The 16,967-nt window shown below is 45.2% G+C and overlaps 1 protein-coding gene across 3 annotated transcripts in view; it reads left to right on the top strand.

Moving 5' to 3' along the window:
• Positions 1-2,192: 2,192 nt before the first annotated feature.
• Positions 2,193-16,967, top strand: part of LOC137429576 (uncharacterized) — a 95,695-nt gene continuing 80,920 nt past the window's right edge. For 2 of the 3 annotated variants that reach the window (XM_068119592.2, XM_068119594.2), the window contains exon 1: positions 2,199-2,336. In XM_068119592.2, coding sequence (XP_067975693.2) covers positions 2,256-2,336 — 81 coding nt within the window. In that variant the 5' untranslated portion in view covers positions 2,199-2,255. Of the gene's footprint in view, positions 2,337-16,967 lie in introns of all 3 variants that reach the window. The other variant, XM_068119591.2, reaches the window with a different exon arrangement.

The raw sequence follows: 16,967 nt of genomic DNA on the forward strand, positions 1-16,967 counted from the left end.
AATCCTCAATTTTCATCCAATTGACTTGAAATTTGAAGAGGATTTACATACCGGCGAACTGAATTCAACCAACTATTGATGAGATCAACATAGGCCAAAAGGTCAACATAGGCCAAAGGTCAACAACAATTTCAAATTTCTAAAATCCTCAATTTTTATCCGATTCTCTTGAAATTTGAATATGATTTACATATCAGCAAACTAAATTCAACCACCAACTATTTTTGGGATCACCATCGGTCAAAGGTCAACAATTTCTAAAATCCTCAATTTTCATTCGATTCACTTGAAATTTGAATGGGATTTACATATCAGTTAACTGAATTCAACCAACAACTATTTTTGAGGTCAACATAGGCCAAAAGGTCAACATAGGCCGAATTTCTAAAATCCTAAATTTTCATCCGATTGACTGGAAATTTGAAGAGCATTTGCATATCTGGTCACTGAATTAAACCACAAATTATATTTTAGGTGAACATAGGCCAAAAGGTCAACATAGGCCAAATTTCTAAAATCATCAATTTTCATCCGATTGACTTGAAATTCCAAGAGGATTTGCATATATGGTCACTGATTTCAACCACCAGCCATTTTTGAGGTCAACATAGGCCAAAAGGTCAACATAGGCCAAGTTTTTTTAAATCCTCAATTTTCATCCGATTGACTTGAAAATTGAACAGCTAGTCAGGTTCACTATGTTTTTTCGTTCAAAATCATGGTACATTAGCAAACCTATACATTTTTGGAAACGTTATTACATGGAAAATCTGAAAATCAATGCTTACATTTGCCAATTCCGACCAATTCGATTCGACCAATCGACCAATTCCATTCGACCAATTCGACCATTCGACCATTCGACTCGATCGACCATTCGACCATTCGACCACTTCGATCGATTCGATTCGATTCGATTCATCGAATTCGATTCGATCGACCATTCGACCAATTCGATTTGCCAATCAATTTGACCGACCTTTGCTTGTGTGGAACGGACTGTGAAAACGATGCGGACTATATTGTCGGATACGACACACAGGACAGTGATGACGAACTCTAAATGGCATATTCTGTAATCGTGTATGTTTGATGCCATTGACTGCCTGTGTATATTTTGTCATTGACTGCCTGTGTAGATGTGAAGTTATACTGACTGCATGTGTATATATGATTTTGCTGAACTGCCTGTGTATGTTTGGTGATATGAATTATTGTGACACATTTTGATGTTATTAACTGCCTGTACAAAATGATAACATGTATTTGATTATGCAACTTATCGCGAATACAAAGACAGTATTTTGCAATTCAAAACCTTTGATTCGTGTCTTACCATTCCCCATAGCACTAATTTGATACTTTCATTGGATTCCTTGTCCCTGAAAATATAGGTTTAGTATATTTTTAAAAGTTTTTAGGGTAATTAGAGGCAGAAATAGAACAAAATATGTATTTTACAGTGGCCATTTTGAAAATCCAAAATGGCCGCCATACAGGTATCTCTCCAAATGTAAACATTGATTTTTAGTTTCCTTATGCTATAACCTTTCCAAAAATGTATAGGTTTGCTAATCTACCATGATTTTGAACGAAATATAATTTATTGACATGGTGAACCTGACTAAGCATTTGCACATTCAGTCACTAAATAGGGAAACTAACTATTTTTGAGGTCAAAAGGTCAACTCAAGGTCAACCTTACAAAATCGTCACTTTTCTTCCTATTGACCCGAGCTTTGATCAAGATTGTCAGTTTTAATCTTGATGAAATGGACAACTTGCTGTATCAATGGAATTTTTTTTCTTGGGGGTAGGGGGCGGATTTTGCAAGTATCGTGCTCCGCATGACGTCTTCTTGTTCATTTATGTGTTATATCCAGTTTGTCTCCTGTGTGGTATCGACATTTTCTTGTATATAAACAATGTAATCACAGAGTGTGTGTGCTCACGTGAATTTGCTCAACGGTGGCAGCACAGTGTATGTTTTACAGTGTAAACCGGGGATTCTTCATTTCGCATCCTGCGACTCTCAGATCCCTAGTCGTGATCGTGGTCTCCTTGGCAACACGAGAACGCATTTCTGCCAAATGGCTGTATTCCAGGCATTTCTGCATTGTCCCTCCCCGTGTCCCCCTCCCTACCATTAATGTAGTCCCACACAGCTCACCATCCTGTGCGTCCCGCCCTCCATCAGCTCGTATCTTGAAAGAGCCGCGCGCCGAGGCAGACACTGAGACTTGTTGAGCGCAAAGATGGAGGAACGAAGTCCGAAGAAGCTGCAGTTCATGGCACCGGACCAGCAGGAACACCTGGACCCTCAAGCTCTGGAGCAGGTGAAGCTTACGTGGGGCTCTAATGACATGGGAACGGTGGGTAAGAAGGTTTGGGGATGCTGCAGGTGGGTAGATATGTGACGTGTACAGTATCTGTTTCTGCATTTACTAAGAAGAGCTAAAGCTGGACACACGTGACGGTCTTTAAAAACCTTCGAGATGTCGACAACACATAACGAACATGATAAAGACATTGATTGACGATGAATAATAAATAATGGCCTCGACATGGTCACAATCCACATGATTGGTGAGAAGGTAAAATGATCTCGTTTGTATTTTATAATCATCAAACAAACTTAAATGTACCGTTTTAATTAAATGGGAATTCCAATGTGAGAAATATAATGATGACGTCAAATGAAAATGAGCTTTGTGGACACAATTTGTGTCCCTGAAGCGTTGGAAGTAGAAGGCGCCATCAAAAGCTGCCATCATGACGAGTTTCGGAGCAAAACAAAGGACGTACTTTGTAGATGGGTTTTTTTTTTTTTTTTGGCTTTTAAATTTTATTTTTATTTGTTTACTTGTTAATAACCCTGAATGCCTTGACGTGTAGTTTTTATAAACATGAAACAGATAATCCGGTCACCGTGTGTGGGATTTATTTATTGCATCGGGATAGAAGACTCACACAGGAGTTCCACAACAATGAAGGACAAGGACACATCATTGTAATTTTACCATTAAGTACAAAAATAATTGATTGAACAACGCACGAGTCGACACGGTATATGGGATGTGAACTTGGGATCCCAGCATCACGAGCTGAGCACTAGATCGGAGCAACAAGCAGGAGAATCCTCATGTTTTGTATGGATTTCCTGCTTCAAGGTAAATAATGACGTCATATTACATTTCCTTGTTATCTCAGATGTGCGTAAAACTCAAGGGGATGGACAAAAAAGTGCACCGAGGTCATGTCTTGTTCTATGGAAAGAACAGCTCGACCATGGCGGAGAGGACATTAACACGTGGTTTACTCACTGTGACCAAATAAAAATAAATAAATAAATGCCTCTTGCATAAAACTTGCACAACCGGCCAAAATTAACAAATCAAACAGCAGAGACTGTAACAAACGTCAGCGTTCTCTGCAGACATCATGTTTGTATGTTTGGGGTTAAAACATGTTTGTATATGAAACACGGTGCTTAGTAGGGGATTCTGCGGTAAAGCATGTTTGGATATTTTTGGGGTGTTTTTCCTTCCTATTGTATGGCTGGAATATTTTGGTGTCATAACCTTTGGTATTGCGACATTCGAGAATCATCATCTTTTCAGTTTTCTGGCAAAGTGGGCCATGATGTCAGTTTGTAGGCTGACGGTGTCACCTTTTGTGACATCATAACCTTTATGTCGGCTGTGAATTGGACACTCAAACGTTTTTAATTACCGTAAAATTACCTCTTTCTATCTCCCATTTAGTGGGTTCGACATCATGTCCAATAAAACACAATGTACGAGGGTCGTTCCAAGTTAACGCGGGCTCTTTATTCGAGAAAATCATAACGACAAATAAGAAATTCACAAAGATCACAAAGCTATGTCTGTGAACCTTCACAAAGGTATCTCTGCTGCAGGAACACACTTTTTGTGTACAAATTCGAGGATTGTGGTGGAGTTAGAACATAGAACAGATCAGGATGTAACGGAACAAAAGGAACAGGATAAAAAGAGGGAAGGGACAACAACAGCAGGGAGGAGGGGAAAAATAGAGGGGGATTTCGGATTTGGAAAAATAAAGGATTTGGGGAACAATGAGGTGACAAGATGGTAAAGAAAGGAAAAACTGCAAATTTCCCACAGGGTGCATGCCTCTTAGGAAAGAAAAACTGGAAATTTGGAAAGATGTTGCCTTTGTGAGGGTTAACAGTGGAAGAAGAGAATATTATGGTTTTGGAAGGGGGTTGGTATGAGAAAGTGGTGAACAGCCGTCTTGAAGACCTGGACAGAAGAATTAGATTGAAGAGAATGTGGAAGCTTATTCCATAGGTGGGGGTAAAAGAGCAATGAAAGAGTGAAGGTGAGCAGTGATTCTGGATTTTGGAAGTTACACCAGAAGTGGTTGATGGCAGACCACATGCACCATGTGGGAATCTGGTGGGGTGGGAGGAGGGCAGAGCATGGAAAGAGCAGAGTGCAAGACCAGAAAAGAGGTGGTAGTAGACAGTAGTCATGTGTATGTATGTGTATATATATATATATATATATATATATATATATATATATATATATATATATATATATATATATATATATATATATATATATATATATTGTTACGGACACGACTTAGATGTTGCTTGACCGAGCGGAATGGCCGCCGTGTTCGCACAGTTTACCCGATTACACTCGAACGTTGGCCGAATCGCGCTACGCTAAATCAATGGAGGAAAGGACACAACGGCTGGGATAAATGCAACGACACAAGGGGTACAGTTCTCAAGACCTCCGGAGGAGGTTATAATTGGTGATGCAGAAACGGGTAGATTACACGGTAAGAGGTAAAGCACAGAAAAGATGGGCACTTAGACACAGTCTTATCTTATCCCCGACAGACCACAGACAAACGGGACAAGACTGACTTACACAGGGATTGATGGCAAGGAAGGGCAGGCAGTCGATAGCACAAGGTGCACCTTGGCTCAGGGGCAGAATCAACACGGTCCGGTCCAGAGATGCGGGGAGGTATTGTCGCGCTCGGAGGTGGCGTCCTTCTCTCTCCAAGCTGAGGCGCATCTGACGTCACCTCCCTCTTTCTGCGCATGCTCAGCGGGGAGTGACACGCCCTCGGCCCGTTGTCTCCGCCCCAGATGGAATCGGTCCGCCGCTTCCATTGGGTGCGGGGGGTTACCGGGCTCCGCCCTTGACGAGGAGCGGACAGCGAGCCCCTGCGTGGTAACCCCGTCGGAGCACATGTTCAATGGCGGCTAACCAAGCCGGAGTGAGGACGCACACTCCCCGCGCCGCCGCCGCTGTTGTTGTTGTTGTTGTTGTACCATGAGGAAGAGCTGCGGGGAGGTATTGGGAGGTCCTAAACTTTCTAACGGTGCCATACAATCACATTCTGGTGCAACGAAGAGTCAGAATTAATGGAAACGAGTCCTTAACTGACATAGACTAAGAATAACTAGCAAGATGTCCTATAGTTGTCTACGTGAGATGCGGTGGACCTGGATGCGACATTTAATGGGGGAAATAGGGGGAAGGTCGGGTCTACAGAGTGTTGTTTACAGAAAATGGGACTAGGGAATGGGGGATTGGGGATAGTTGGGAAGTATTGGGGAAATAGGGGAATATTTACAAGCGGATATGGATGGATCCAAATCCCATATCCGCAACAATATATATATATATATATATTGTTGCGGATCTCCCGAAGCCCGTTGACGTACAGAGGGGGGGGGGGGGTTAAACCCCTTTTCCCCCTCGGGTCTTCGTGTCCACGAGGCCGAGTCGCCACTCCCGCAGCGAGCGTGGAAAAGGGTATCGGGTCGATGCCGCACGTACCTTTGACACCCACGCTGCCACGGAAACGTGGACCAGACCTCGCACAAGCCACGCTAATTGAGTACGCCCGAGCGGTGTGCGTATCATGTGACTCGTGCCGTTAGCTTTTATTGAACCCGATGCGAGCGGTTCTGTTCGTGCGATGCTAAGCCAATTGTGAAATGACGGGAACGATCAAATAAGAGGACAAACAGGGTTTATTTATAACTATACAGGTGAAGAGACACAGAGCAGGCACTTAAGCAGTCTTAACTTAATCCCAGACAAAGGGCCCACTCACTCACGCGGGGAAAAAGAAGGAATGAAGTTCGCGCGCCAAACGCGCCTTGCCGTCGGTCGCTCCGGGACAGCTCGCCTGGTGTGGCCCTCTGGTGTTCACGGCACGTATCAGGGAGCCGGAGCCCAGGTAGGAGGATCGTCGACGTAGGTGGCTCCGGGATGGTTCATCTCCACAAGCGCGATGAATACAGCCACAGAGCGCAGGGCACGGGGAATGTTCATGTACAGAGAGGCTATAACAAGCAATTCAATTCAAGCACTCCGACTCGTTCAGGGGCTGGGCGACTCTGACGCATTCTGTCGATTCTGACTCCAACTCGCTCTGACTCTCCCAGGGGCCCCGACTTGTCTCTCTCTCACCATCTCCGACTTACGCTCTCTGGCTCTCGCTGGCTCTGACTCGTCTGCTGCGGTGGGGCTTGGGGCAGGGTTTTATATGGCCCCTACGTGGCCTTACCCGAATGTTCCATGCCCCTCCTCTCGTGGCCATGGTGAGCCACTCCCCTCAAGCTCTGATTGGTGGTTCGCGGCTTACCGGCCACTCCACCTGCAGCTCCTCCCTTTGGCCTTGCCAGACTTGTTCCAGGCCGAGCACATGGCATCCTAGCCCAATTGAGGCCTACTCACTGGCCTGCTCAACGCAAAACTAACACAGGAAAGGAGACTACGCTTACATTTACTAATAGTCCAGGCAAAATAAGGTTTCACTTGGAACAAATTGCAACAGAAATTATTTCACCACAATGCATTTCTACAACGTCCCCAGAACAACATACTAAAAGCCCCAAGCAATCCCAACATGGGAAATATGTCTAATTTGCATAATCCAATATGGCCACCAATCTGCAGGATTTCTCTCATATAACGAATGATGCTCTGTCTATTGGTGACAGATACACGAGTTTCATTACAAAATCACCATACTATGCTTATATAAAGATGTTCAGCTCGTGAAAATTGCTGTAGTGATTGCTGTAGGTATACAAAATGCTGGAACGTCCAACTCAAACGATTAAACAGTTTTGTCATCCTCCTCTGTGAAATCTGGCAGTTCTGCATTGGTACAACTTGTACCATGACATTCCCTGCACACAGCACTGCATGTGAGACCATATTTTCTACAAGTACATCTTCGTGTATTGCAGTCCTTTTTACAGTTGCAGCAGATGACGTCCAGGAGTGCTGATGGTGCTGCGGCCTGATCTGTCAGTATTGGTAGGCAATGTCCATCTACTATGTGCCATCCCCACTCCAGTGGATTTAGATCGATCCCTTTCCACTGCTGTATTTGGTGGTACACACGAAGGCTGTGGTATCTTGCAGCTGCGGAGGTGGGTGGCAGGGTCTGTGGCTCTACATGTGAAGCATTCTTGGTGACCTTCTCACAAAACCGCTTGTACCGTAAGGTGTCCAATCCTTCCTCCTCAGATCCTCCATACAACGACACTAGTGCATGTGCAGACGGAAGCCAAACAAATCAATCTTGGTTTCATCAGACCACAGAATCTTGTTTCTCACAGTCTGAGAGTCCTTTAGGTTCTTTTTAGCAAACTTCAAGTGGGCTTTCATGTGTCTTTCACTGAGGAGAGGCTTCCGTCTGGCCACACTGCCATAAAGCCCAGATCGGTGGAGTGTTGCAGTGATGGTAGTGTATTGGTAGTGTATTGTTATGACCGGTAGTGTATTGTTATGTGAAAGATTGTGGATTTTGGACTTTTGATTTTGAAAGACTTTTTACCGGTAATGTATTTGTATGAATTTTGGGGTAGGGCATATATAGATCCAGGTAGATCTGCATAGGTAAGTGCTTCGACTGTCGTGATAGGGAATCTCACCTGTAATTTTGTTTGGGTGGTTTGTCGGATTAAGTGTATCTTAGTGATCATACAAGGATGATCGTTGTGTTAGATAGAAGAGGGTTTATGCTAATTCCCCGGTGTGTCAAACCTGTGATCATTCATCATTGTCCCTTATGGCAACGCACATAGACACTAGTTAGGAATCCCACCATTAAAAGCACTGCACATAGCAAAGAATAATAATAATAAAACCTGACCGGAAGAACAGACAGGAAGCGCCCACGCATTATCCCGACTTGAAGACAAACATTGCTCAGGCAGGCTGAGGCCATGCCCACCTTGCGATGGATTGACACCAATGGTTTGATGGGCAGATCACATCACTGGAAGGGAGGGCCAATCGGCACGCAGCTGAAGCCCAGGGACAATACGGAGCCAGCTGATTGGCCAAGGGGGATCAATAAAAGTGGAGAGAAGCCGACATTTTCTCTCTTGTGTTGGATGCGAAAGCAGATGGTCGTGGACCGACATTTTCGCTCTCCCTCTGCCCTCTCGTTTGGATTGTCTCTTGCGCTTGGAGCTCCTGCTTGCCCTGGACGCACTCTTCCTATTTCCTTCTTTCCTTGCATTGGACCTCTTCCCGTTTGGACCTTTGCTTGTTGGGTGACGACAGAGGGTGGAGCGCTGACAGTCCTCCTTGCCTGCATTCGCGTACGGGACCGAGCGTGCAAACAAGGCTTGCCGCGCAGCGCAGTACGTTGGCCTAGCAGCGCGCGAACAAGGGTGCATCGAGGCCTACTTCCCACCAACATCGGAGCCGCGGCAGGCTTGTGCGCTTGGAGCCGACAATCCCTGACGATCCCTGACACTGCAGACAAAGATAAGCTCGCACCACACAAAACACAACGGTTCCTTTAATTTAACTCTTCCCTTGTGCTTGTTTTTGAAGTGAGGTGTGTGGGATCCCAACTTAGGACATTTCTTTACCGGTGCGTCCATTGTTCTCGGGTTCCGTACAATAAATCGTTTCTTTTTGTACAATGAATTCCGTTTTCGTTCGTGAGTTTAATTTCCTGCAGGTTGAAGACTGCCCGGCGAGATCGTGTCAGGTAAAAGGTTGCCGCGTCTTCTTCCTCTTTCTTCCTTTTTTGTCCCCGCGCATATATAGTGAAGTCCGTATTCGATCGTCGCCTCAAAGTAAGCTCGATTAGTCATCCGTGGGTGCTCCATGTTAATAGAGCCATACATACATACATACATACATACATACATACACACATACACACATACACACACACACACACACACACACACACACACATACACACATATATACACACACATATATATGTCGGAAATGAGACTTAGAACTTGGGACTCAAAAGACTCAGAGAAAAGGAGCAACGGATATATTTATTAGAACTCGATTACTCAAGCTTGAGGACAGCAAAGGTTGCACTGAAACTCACAAGAAATGACCAACAGTACAGCAAGATGCTCTGAATTAAATCAATTAAACCTTGCTTTATATAAGGAATATCAGGGGTGGGGTTAGCTCACAAGATACAGAGATAGAATGGGCTCATTGGTCCCAGAATGGGCTCATCGGTCCCCCCACCATAGTCCCATCCTGTTGTTCAGTTAGTTAGAGGAAGCTCATCAAGGCCACTCATAGGTTAACTCAGATAAGGAGATGGTCAGCCATCTGTGGCAACCTGTTTACAACTTTCTGTATAGAACTTTGGTTGAGAAAGAACAAAGGGAGGGTGAATACTCATGAATACTCATAAAAGTGTCAACATTCAGGATATTGGAAAAGTCATGAAGAGATAAGAACTGTAGCCAAGGCCAGCTGAGGAGAACTGAAAGATTGTGCCCACACAGGCTAAGAGCACACAGGAAAGAACTCCTTATTAGGATATTACACATCCTCAAAGCACAAGAAAGAACTTAAGTATTATAAAGAGTTCAGTAATAAGGAAAACAGAACATATAATTGGTTATACTTGGTAATTGGTAAAGCAGCATAATAACAAAGGGGGAGGGGCATAATAGCTCCCTACATACCGCCCTTTTGGATCTAAGATACAAAGTTATCTATGAGCCAATCAAAGGCCTTTATTTCAAAACAAAGCAGAAATGAATCAAATCAGAAAAGCCATTCAACATATCACGCGAAGGCAGCCGGTGAGCATGTCCCGCACGCAAAGCACCACACAGTACCCAGTAGGATGATTCGCGTCTGTATGTGAGTATGCACTGTAAGGCCGTAGAAGCAGGGTGAACAAATGGCATAAAGGAAAAACCTCCAAGTGAGGCAAAACGGACAGTGTAAAAGATTCACTAAACATACCACACGGATGCCTCCCAGTGAGCATGTCTCGTACCCCGTACCGCACAGCGCACTCAGCAGGAAGATCCGTGGGCGTCTGGGTGCAAGTGGGTGTTAGTGGATGTATGATGTAAGTCGGGTGTAGATGGGTGTATGAGGTGAGACCGTAGAGACATGAAGATCGAATAGCGTGTCAGATCCCCAACGAAGACCTCTGGTTCCACCGGGGTCCACACCCAGGAAGATCTCCTGACCCACCCTTGGTCCACAGAGGTGCGGCCGGACTCCTCCCCGACTGGAGCTCGCCCAGGCTTCCCCAGGAGAAATCCTTGGAAATCGTCAGCGCTCAATCGATATTCATGTTCATGAGGTCCCTTACATGCTGGTGATCTGGGGAAGACACAACATCGTCAGTATCAGGTGGCTCAAACCTATGGCCATAAAACAATGCAAAACGGTCCAAAGGAGGGAGAGCAACTTCCTTTGGGTCAAAGTCGAGATCGTCCGAGGCGATGCTGCTTGCAGCGCTGTTATTCACGGGCGTATCTCCAAAACAATCAGATTCGGAACTCGGAGTATCTTCATGATCGAGTTCCTCACCATCCAGGCTTGGGTGTGCAGTTGGGTCCAAATCCCGGACTGGGTCAGTGACGTTTGACTCACTGTGAGCTTGTGAGACATAAAGGTGGGCTCGTGAAACATAAAGAGGCAAAGCCTGCATTGAGACATAATCATCAGTCGGGGACCCTTGCAAGTGGCCCACATCATCATTAGTAACATCATCAGTAACATTATTCTCAGGTGGCGTAGGCTTGCGGCGTAGGCAGCCAGCAACAGTCATAGCCGTACACATCGAGAAGAAATGAGAGGAGTCCCTTAGGAACTCGTTGACGTCTGCATGCGACGCGTTGGGGCCCAGAGGAATCGGCCTCCTGGCGGCCTGAAATGCTTCGAGGTCCGCAAATGTGTAATCGACATTATTATCAGTAATATCAACAATGGAAGAACAATCTTCGGAAGCGGAGATCTCATTGTCGCGGCCCAGTGACTCGTTCGGGTCGTCGTTCCAGGATCCGCGATCTGCAGTCACGTCGACGGCCGGAGTGTCATCTGGACCCACGGTCAGCTTGTCGGTCATCACCATGGCCTTTTCTGGTGTCGTCTTCAGTGTCCATCCTGTGGTAAACTTTCTCACACACGCAAGGACTAAAGCCTCGATTAGTACACAACAAACCACGATTCCAAGGACTATTGCCAAGGCGGTCAATATCTACTTTACTATCGTACCTGTCCATCCTTTGGTTGGCGGCTTTTCCTGCCGTCTCGTCCGCCCTTGCATTGCCCCGAGCAACGTCAGTGTCCGCCCTTTGATGGCCGCGACATTTGATCACCGCAATAGCGCGGGGAAGCAAAATGCTTTGGAGTAGCCCTCCCAATTCTACCACGCGCACCACAGCCCATATCCACCACAATTTACCTGTACCCTCTACCTATTTTAAACTACTATCCACGGGTATTCGTGAAGGGGGTCCATCTTTCCCAACCACTCCCTTCGCACCAGCCACTCCCCGTTGTCCATAAACCTCTGAGACACACACACAACCTGTCCATTTCACAGTGAGGTGGGGTGCAGATCAATTCTGAAATAACAAAGAGGGTTTTGTCTGAAATTCGTCTCATGAAAACCCATCCAAGAGTCCAGTGTGACAGACAGACAGACACAGACACTGTGACACACAGAAAACCCCAGGTACACATTCAAACCAGCTTGTCCTCAGATCCACAAATGTTCACTTTCTTCCATTATAATCCCCTTATTTCATTTCCTGTGCAAATTAAACCGACAGTTCAACCAAGGTCGCAGCACGAGTCGGGCCTGGTGTGGGAGTGAACCAGATAAGACTTTGGCTGAAATGTACGCTGGCCCGACCAAGCCCGTTTAAAGGAAACGCATGTTAAATGCAGTGAATTTTCTTCTACAAATGGCAAAATGAAATTGGACGTAGCTTTTTAAAGCACTTTTGACAATTTCCACTTTGGACTTTTGGTCCAACCACCACTTTTGGTTTTGGTCAAACTTTTGACTTTGTCCAATTTCCAGCTAACGTTAACCTTTAATTTAAACCAAATTGCAACTGAAGTTATTTTCCTGAACCCAGGCAGTTACATACATCCCTGCTCACGCCACACAAGACAACAGGTGATCCACTTTCAACAGATACCACACTACACAGAAACCTTTGGCAATGCAACAACGAACTTCCAAAAACAACAACAAAACATTTAATCCACCTCAATGGCTCACCTAGCAGCTCATTGTGTCCCGGTCTATCTCTTCTTGCATCTACACTGTTCACAGCAAGTCCAATTCATCCTTTAAGTCACATGTACCCAGAGTATATGAAACAACCACTCAAACTTAATCCAGCTACACATACCGTTTTCCCAAAAACTCACAGGGCAGTCCAAATCCAGACCAGTCATGCATTTACATGTAAATATTAGGTATAGTATCTAAAATTAAACAAATGGTCGACTTCCGGCTCACAGATGAAAAGCTTGTATCTTTAAGATTGATCTAAGCTTCCAACATTTCAAATCGTCACTTGAAACATCAGCTTATATCAAAAATACTTGCTCATTCCTGGAATCGCACGTTCAACCTTTTGTGTCATGACACAATATCTATTTAAATAACTATTTTCCATTTATACATTCATAGAAATGTTAGCGTCGGTCACAATCCACATGGATTGTAGCTGTCAGCGAGCGAGCCATCCATTCCATACAAGTTATTTCACACAACCATTCTCCATACACCTGGGTTTGCACACCTGTGCCCACACACTGACTCCAGGCTTCTTCATTCAATACAATGCACTCACCCCCACTCACAATACTCTGCTCAATAGACAATACTCTTCTACACACACACACAGCGTCATTTGATCTAACTACTCCCTTCTGAAACATGCGCTTTGCAGTCACCCCTTATATTATTGCGCTCCCCCATCACTACAATACTCGGAGCACACTGACGTCATCTCCCATTTTCCCCGTCCCATATGCACTAGACTATAGGAATTAAAATTAAAATTGAACATAAATCCACAACAACTTAAATCAACATAAAACCCAGCGGTTTTATCAACAGCCCAGCCACTTTCCTTGTTCGCTCTCCTTCTGTGGAACTGTAACCTTTGCCACTTTGTTGTCTTTTCTCTGCCAGTAATACAAACCGAAGCACACCTTTGTCTGCACATGTACTTTAACCATAATTATATGAGACCCAACACCAGGAGTGCTCCCTGGAGCTGCCATAACTCGCCTTCACACCCCATCCAACCACATATCTCACTCAACCTTGCCAAAATCCAATCTATTTACCTTTGTTGCACACAACATCTGTCCCCCATTGCCCATCAAAAGTGCCCACTCCACAACCCACAATTTTCTCAGGGTACACACCTGTCTTTACTGTCGAAATCCATGTTTCAGAAATATAACTCCATGGCCTGCTAGACAGCCAGACAGACACAACAATGAAACTATAACCTCCATTCTCCTTCCATGGTGAGTTTGTACCCCAATTTGTCTTGTCGATTTGTTCCATATTATTCCCATATTTTCCTATTCCCCTTCCAATGGAACGTAAATCATGGAAGTAAGTTACCAAAAGAACTCCCCTCCAGGCCAAAGGTGTGTATTTCACACCTCTACGGCATTTCACACCATGACATAATTTTAATCTTTCTCATTACACAGCTCATTGGCTCCCATGTCCTGTCAAGCCATGTGCAGCTTCACAATAACAAACCACCATTAACCTACCTCCCCCTGTTATTTATTTATTTTTCGTAAATAAACAAATAAACAAGAAAATAACCTAGTCTGTTTATTGAAAATAAAAAGTTCCCATATGTCTTTCCCTGTAACACTCACCACGGGTGTGCACTCCCGCAAATACCCCCACTCGCGTGCTCCGATGTGCCCCCTCGCACACTTGCCACAACATAAAACTCCCATTTACTGGATTAAACCTTGGCCCTCCGTGAAATCACACCACAGACTTACGATCAGACAAACAGGCAGACACGTCTTTCCTCCATGACATCATACATTGGGACCTTGTCAGTCGGATCACAGGCCACAGGAGAAATACAAAAACCTCCAACCTACTCTCCAACACCGTCAGGTTGGAGAAAATATCCGAGTAAGTGTTTCTACGCCCCCTTAACTATTTCTAAGCTTTCTATGCAACCTTTTAAAACTCACAATAGTTTAATTTCAGCAAGATTTTCTTTACTATTTTCCCACGTCATTCATGCCTAATACACCTCACACATCCATACATACCGCACAAGTAGCCAATACCAATCAATACAAGAAACCCTTTCATGCGTCAATGACACATGGCACACACAATGGACACAAATACATACTTCAATGACAGACATCCATATATACATTTATTCATTCATTCATATACCAATGAGTCTCTCAGACGTCGCGCGAACACCGGATCGACTCCAACCATGCACCTCCAACAGCCACTCCCCTGCCAACCTAGGCAACGCATTTTAAATCATGCGTTTCCCTATACATTCTCCATACCACGTGACTGACAAGCCAGCTCGCATTTCAAACCACTGCGCACATTCAGCCGTGTGAACAGTCGCAAAAATTCACAGCACAACGACCGGAGTGGGTCGTGTACAACGCCTTATGTCTCAATCATTCAAAAGAAAGGGGATTCTTAGACCGGGGTGGAAAGGGTGAGTTGGGGTGAAAAGGGTGGGGCAGGGAGGGTGGTGTTGCCTGGAACCCCGGGACAGAGCTCAGGGCTGGGAGGGTAGGGGTTTGGTATCTGCCTGACCCTCCCACGGGGACTTGACTTTCAACGAGCGGCATCAGTCGCTCGTTAGCCTGCCTCTCTATTTCCTTAACCGCTTCATCCTGCATTTTATTCACCTGTTTCCTCAGGCCCTTGAGTTTTAATACCTCACCGGCCAGGCTGGCCTGTTTCGATCTTGCCTGTCACTTCATCGCTTCTTCCTTCCATCAACCAAAGACTTTCCAATAGTCAGGTGGGAAGTGTTTCGTGTCCTGTTCTAACTTTTCTAATGCCCCATACAACACGTCCAATTTTTCCAGCGCAAAAGACCCTCCTTTGGGCCACGGTTCACCTAGATCCTTAGTCAGCGCAACCCATGACTTCCCTGGTCTCGCAGCATCATAGCCATACCTCCGAAACATGAAAAATGCTGGGGTATTTCTAAGAGGTTCACCTGCCTTTACAGTCTTATTACCCATCCAGTTCCCCATCCTAGGAAAATTTAGTTTACCGACGTAGCCTTGTACTCGTGAGGTTCGTCCGCCTCGCGTTCTACCTAACTCTGAAAGGCTCGTAGCCTTGTGTACCCGTGAGGTTCGCCCGCCTCGCGAAGTACGGCCTTCTACCTAACTCTGAGAGACCCGTAGCCTTGTACCCGTGAGGTTCGCCCGCCTCGCGAAGTACGGCCTTCTAACCTACCCTTACTGTACTCTCCTGGCGTCCTACGCCCTTATAATACTTCTAATCTTACTCATAATTCCGACGTCTCCCGGGTAGGCCTCGGATCGGGACACCGCCCTTATCCTTACCCTCACAACCCAGAGATCTATTACCCCTTAACCTCGGGCGCCCAACGTGGGCACCCCCCTTACGTAACGTTACCCTGACGAGTCCATAAACAGTCAGTTGCTCCGGGACCCAAGCGGTCCGTATTTAAATTTAGGTTCGTGGATCAGGTATGAGCAGGGAACGGAACAAACGGCATCCGAGCAAGAGAGTGGGTTACAATTTGGACTGACCCCCAGGCTATAAAGGAAAAAACAAAAGAAAACCCACAGCTCACCTGACCCGGATCAATTGCTAGCTGGTCTCACCACTCACTTGCCTGGGACCGCGTCCCGGACTGCACAGACTGATCCCACCGCTGCCACCAGTTGTCGGAAATGAGACTTAGAACTTGGGACTCAAAAGACTCAGAGAAAAGGAGCAACGGATATATTTATTAGAACTCGATTACTCAAGCTTGAGGACAGCAAAGGTTGCACTGAAACTCACAAGAAATGACCAACAGTACAGCAAGATGCTCTGAATTAAATCAATTAAACCTTGCTTTATATAAGGAATATCAGGGGTGGGGTTAGCTCACAAGATACAGAGATAGAATGGGCTCATTGGTCCCAGAATGGGCTCATCGGTCCCCCCACCATAGTCCCATCCTGTTGTTCAGTTAGTTAGAGGAAGCTCATCAAGGCCACTCATAGGTTAACTCAGATAAGGAGATGGTCAGCCATCTGTGGCAACCTGTTTACAACTTTCTGTATAGAACTTTGGTTGAGAAAGAACAAAGGGAGGGTGAATACTCATGAATACTCATAAAAGTGTCAACATTCAGGATATTGGAAAAGTCATGAAGAGATAAGAACTGTAGCCAAGGCCAGCTGAGGAGAACTGAAAGATTGTGCCCACACAGGCTAAGAGCACACAGGAAAGAACTCCTTATTAGGATATTACACATCCTCAAAGCACAAGAAAGAACTTAAGTATTATAAAGAGTTCAGTAATAAGGAAAACAGAACATATAATTGGTTATACTTGGTAATTGGTAAAGCAGCATAATAACAAAGGGGGAGGGGCATAATAGCTCCCTACATATA

This window comes from Myxine glutinosa, chromosome 6, assembly GCF_964187855.1.
Source record: "Myxine glutinosa chromosome 6, kmMyxGlut1.1, whole genome shotgun sequence".
NCBI classification, from domain to species: Eukaryota; Metazoa; Chordata; class Myxini; order Myxiniformes; family Myxinidae; genus Myxine; species Myxine glutinosa.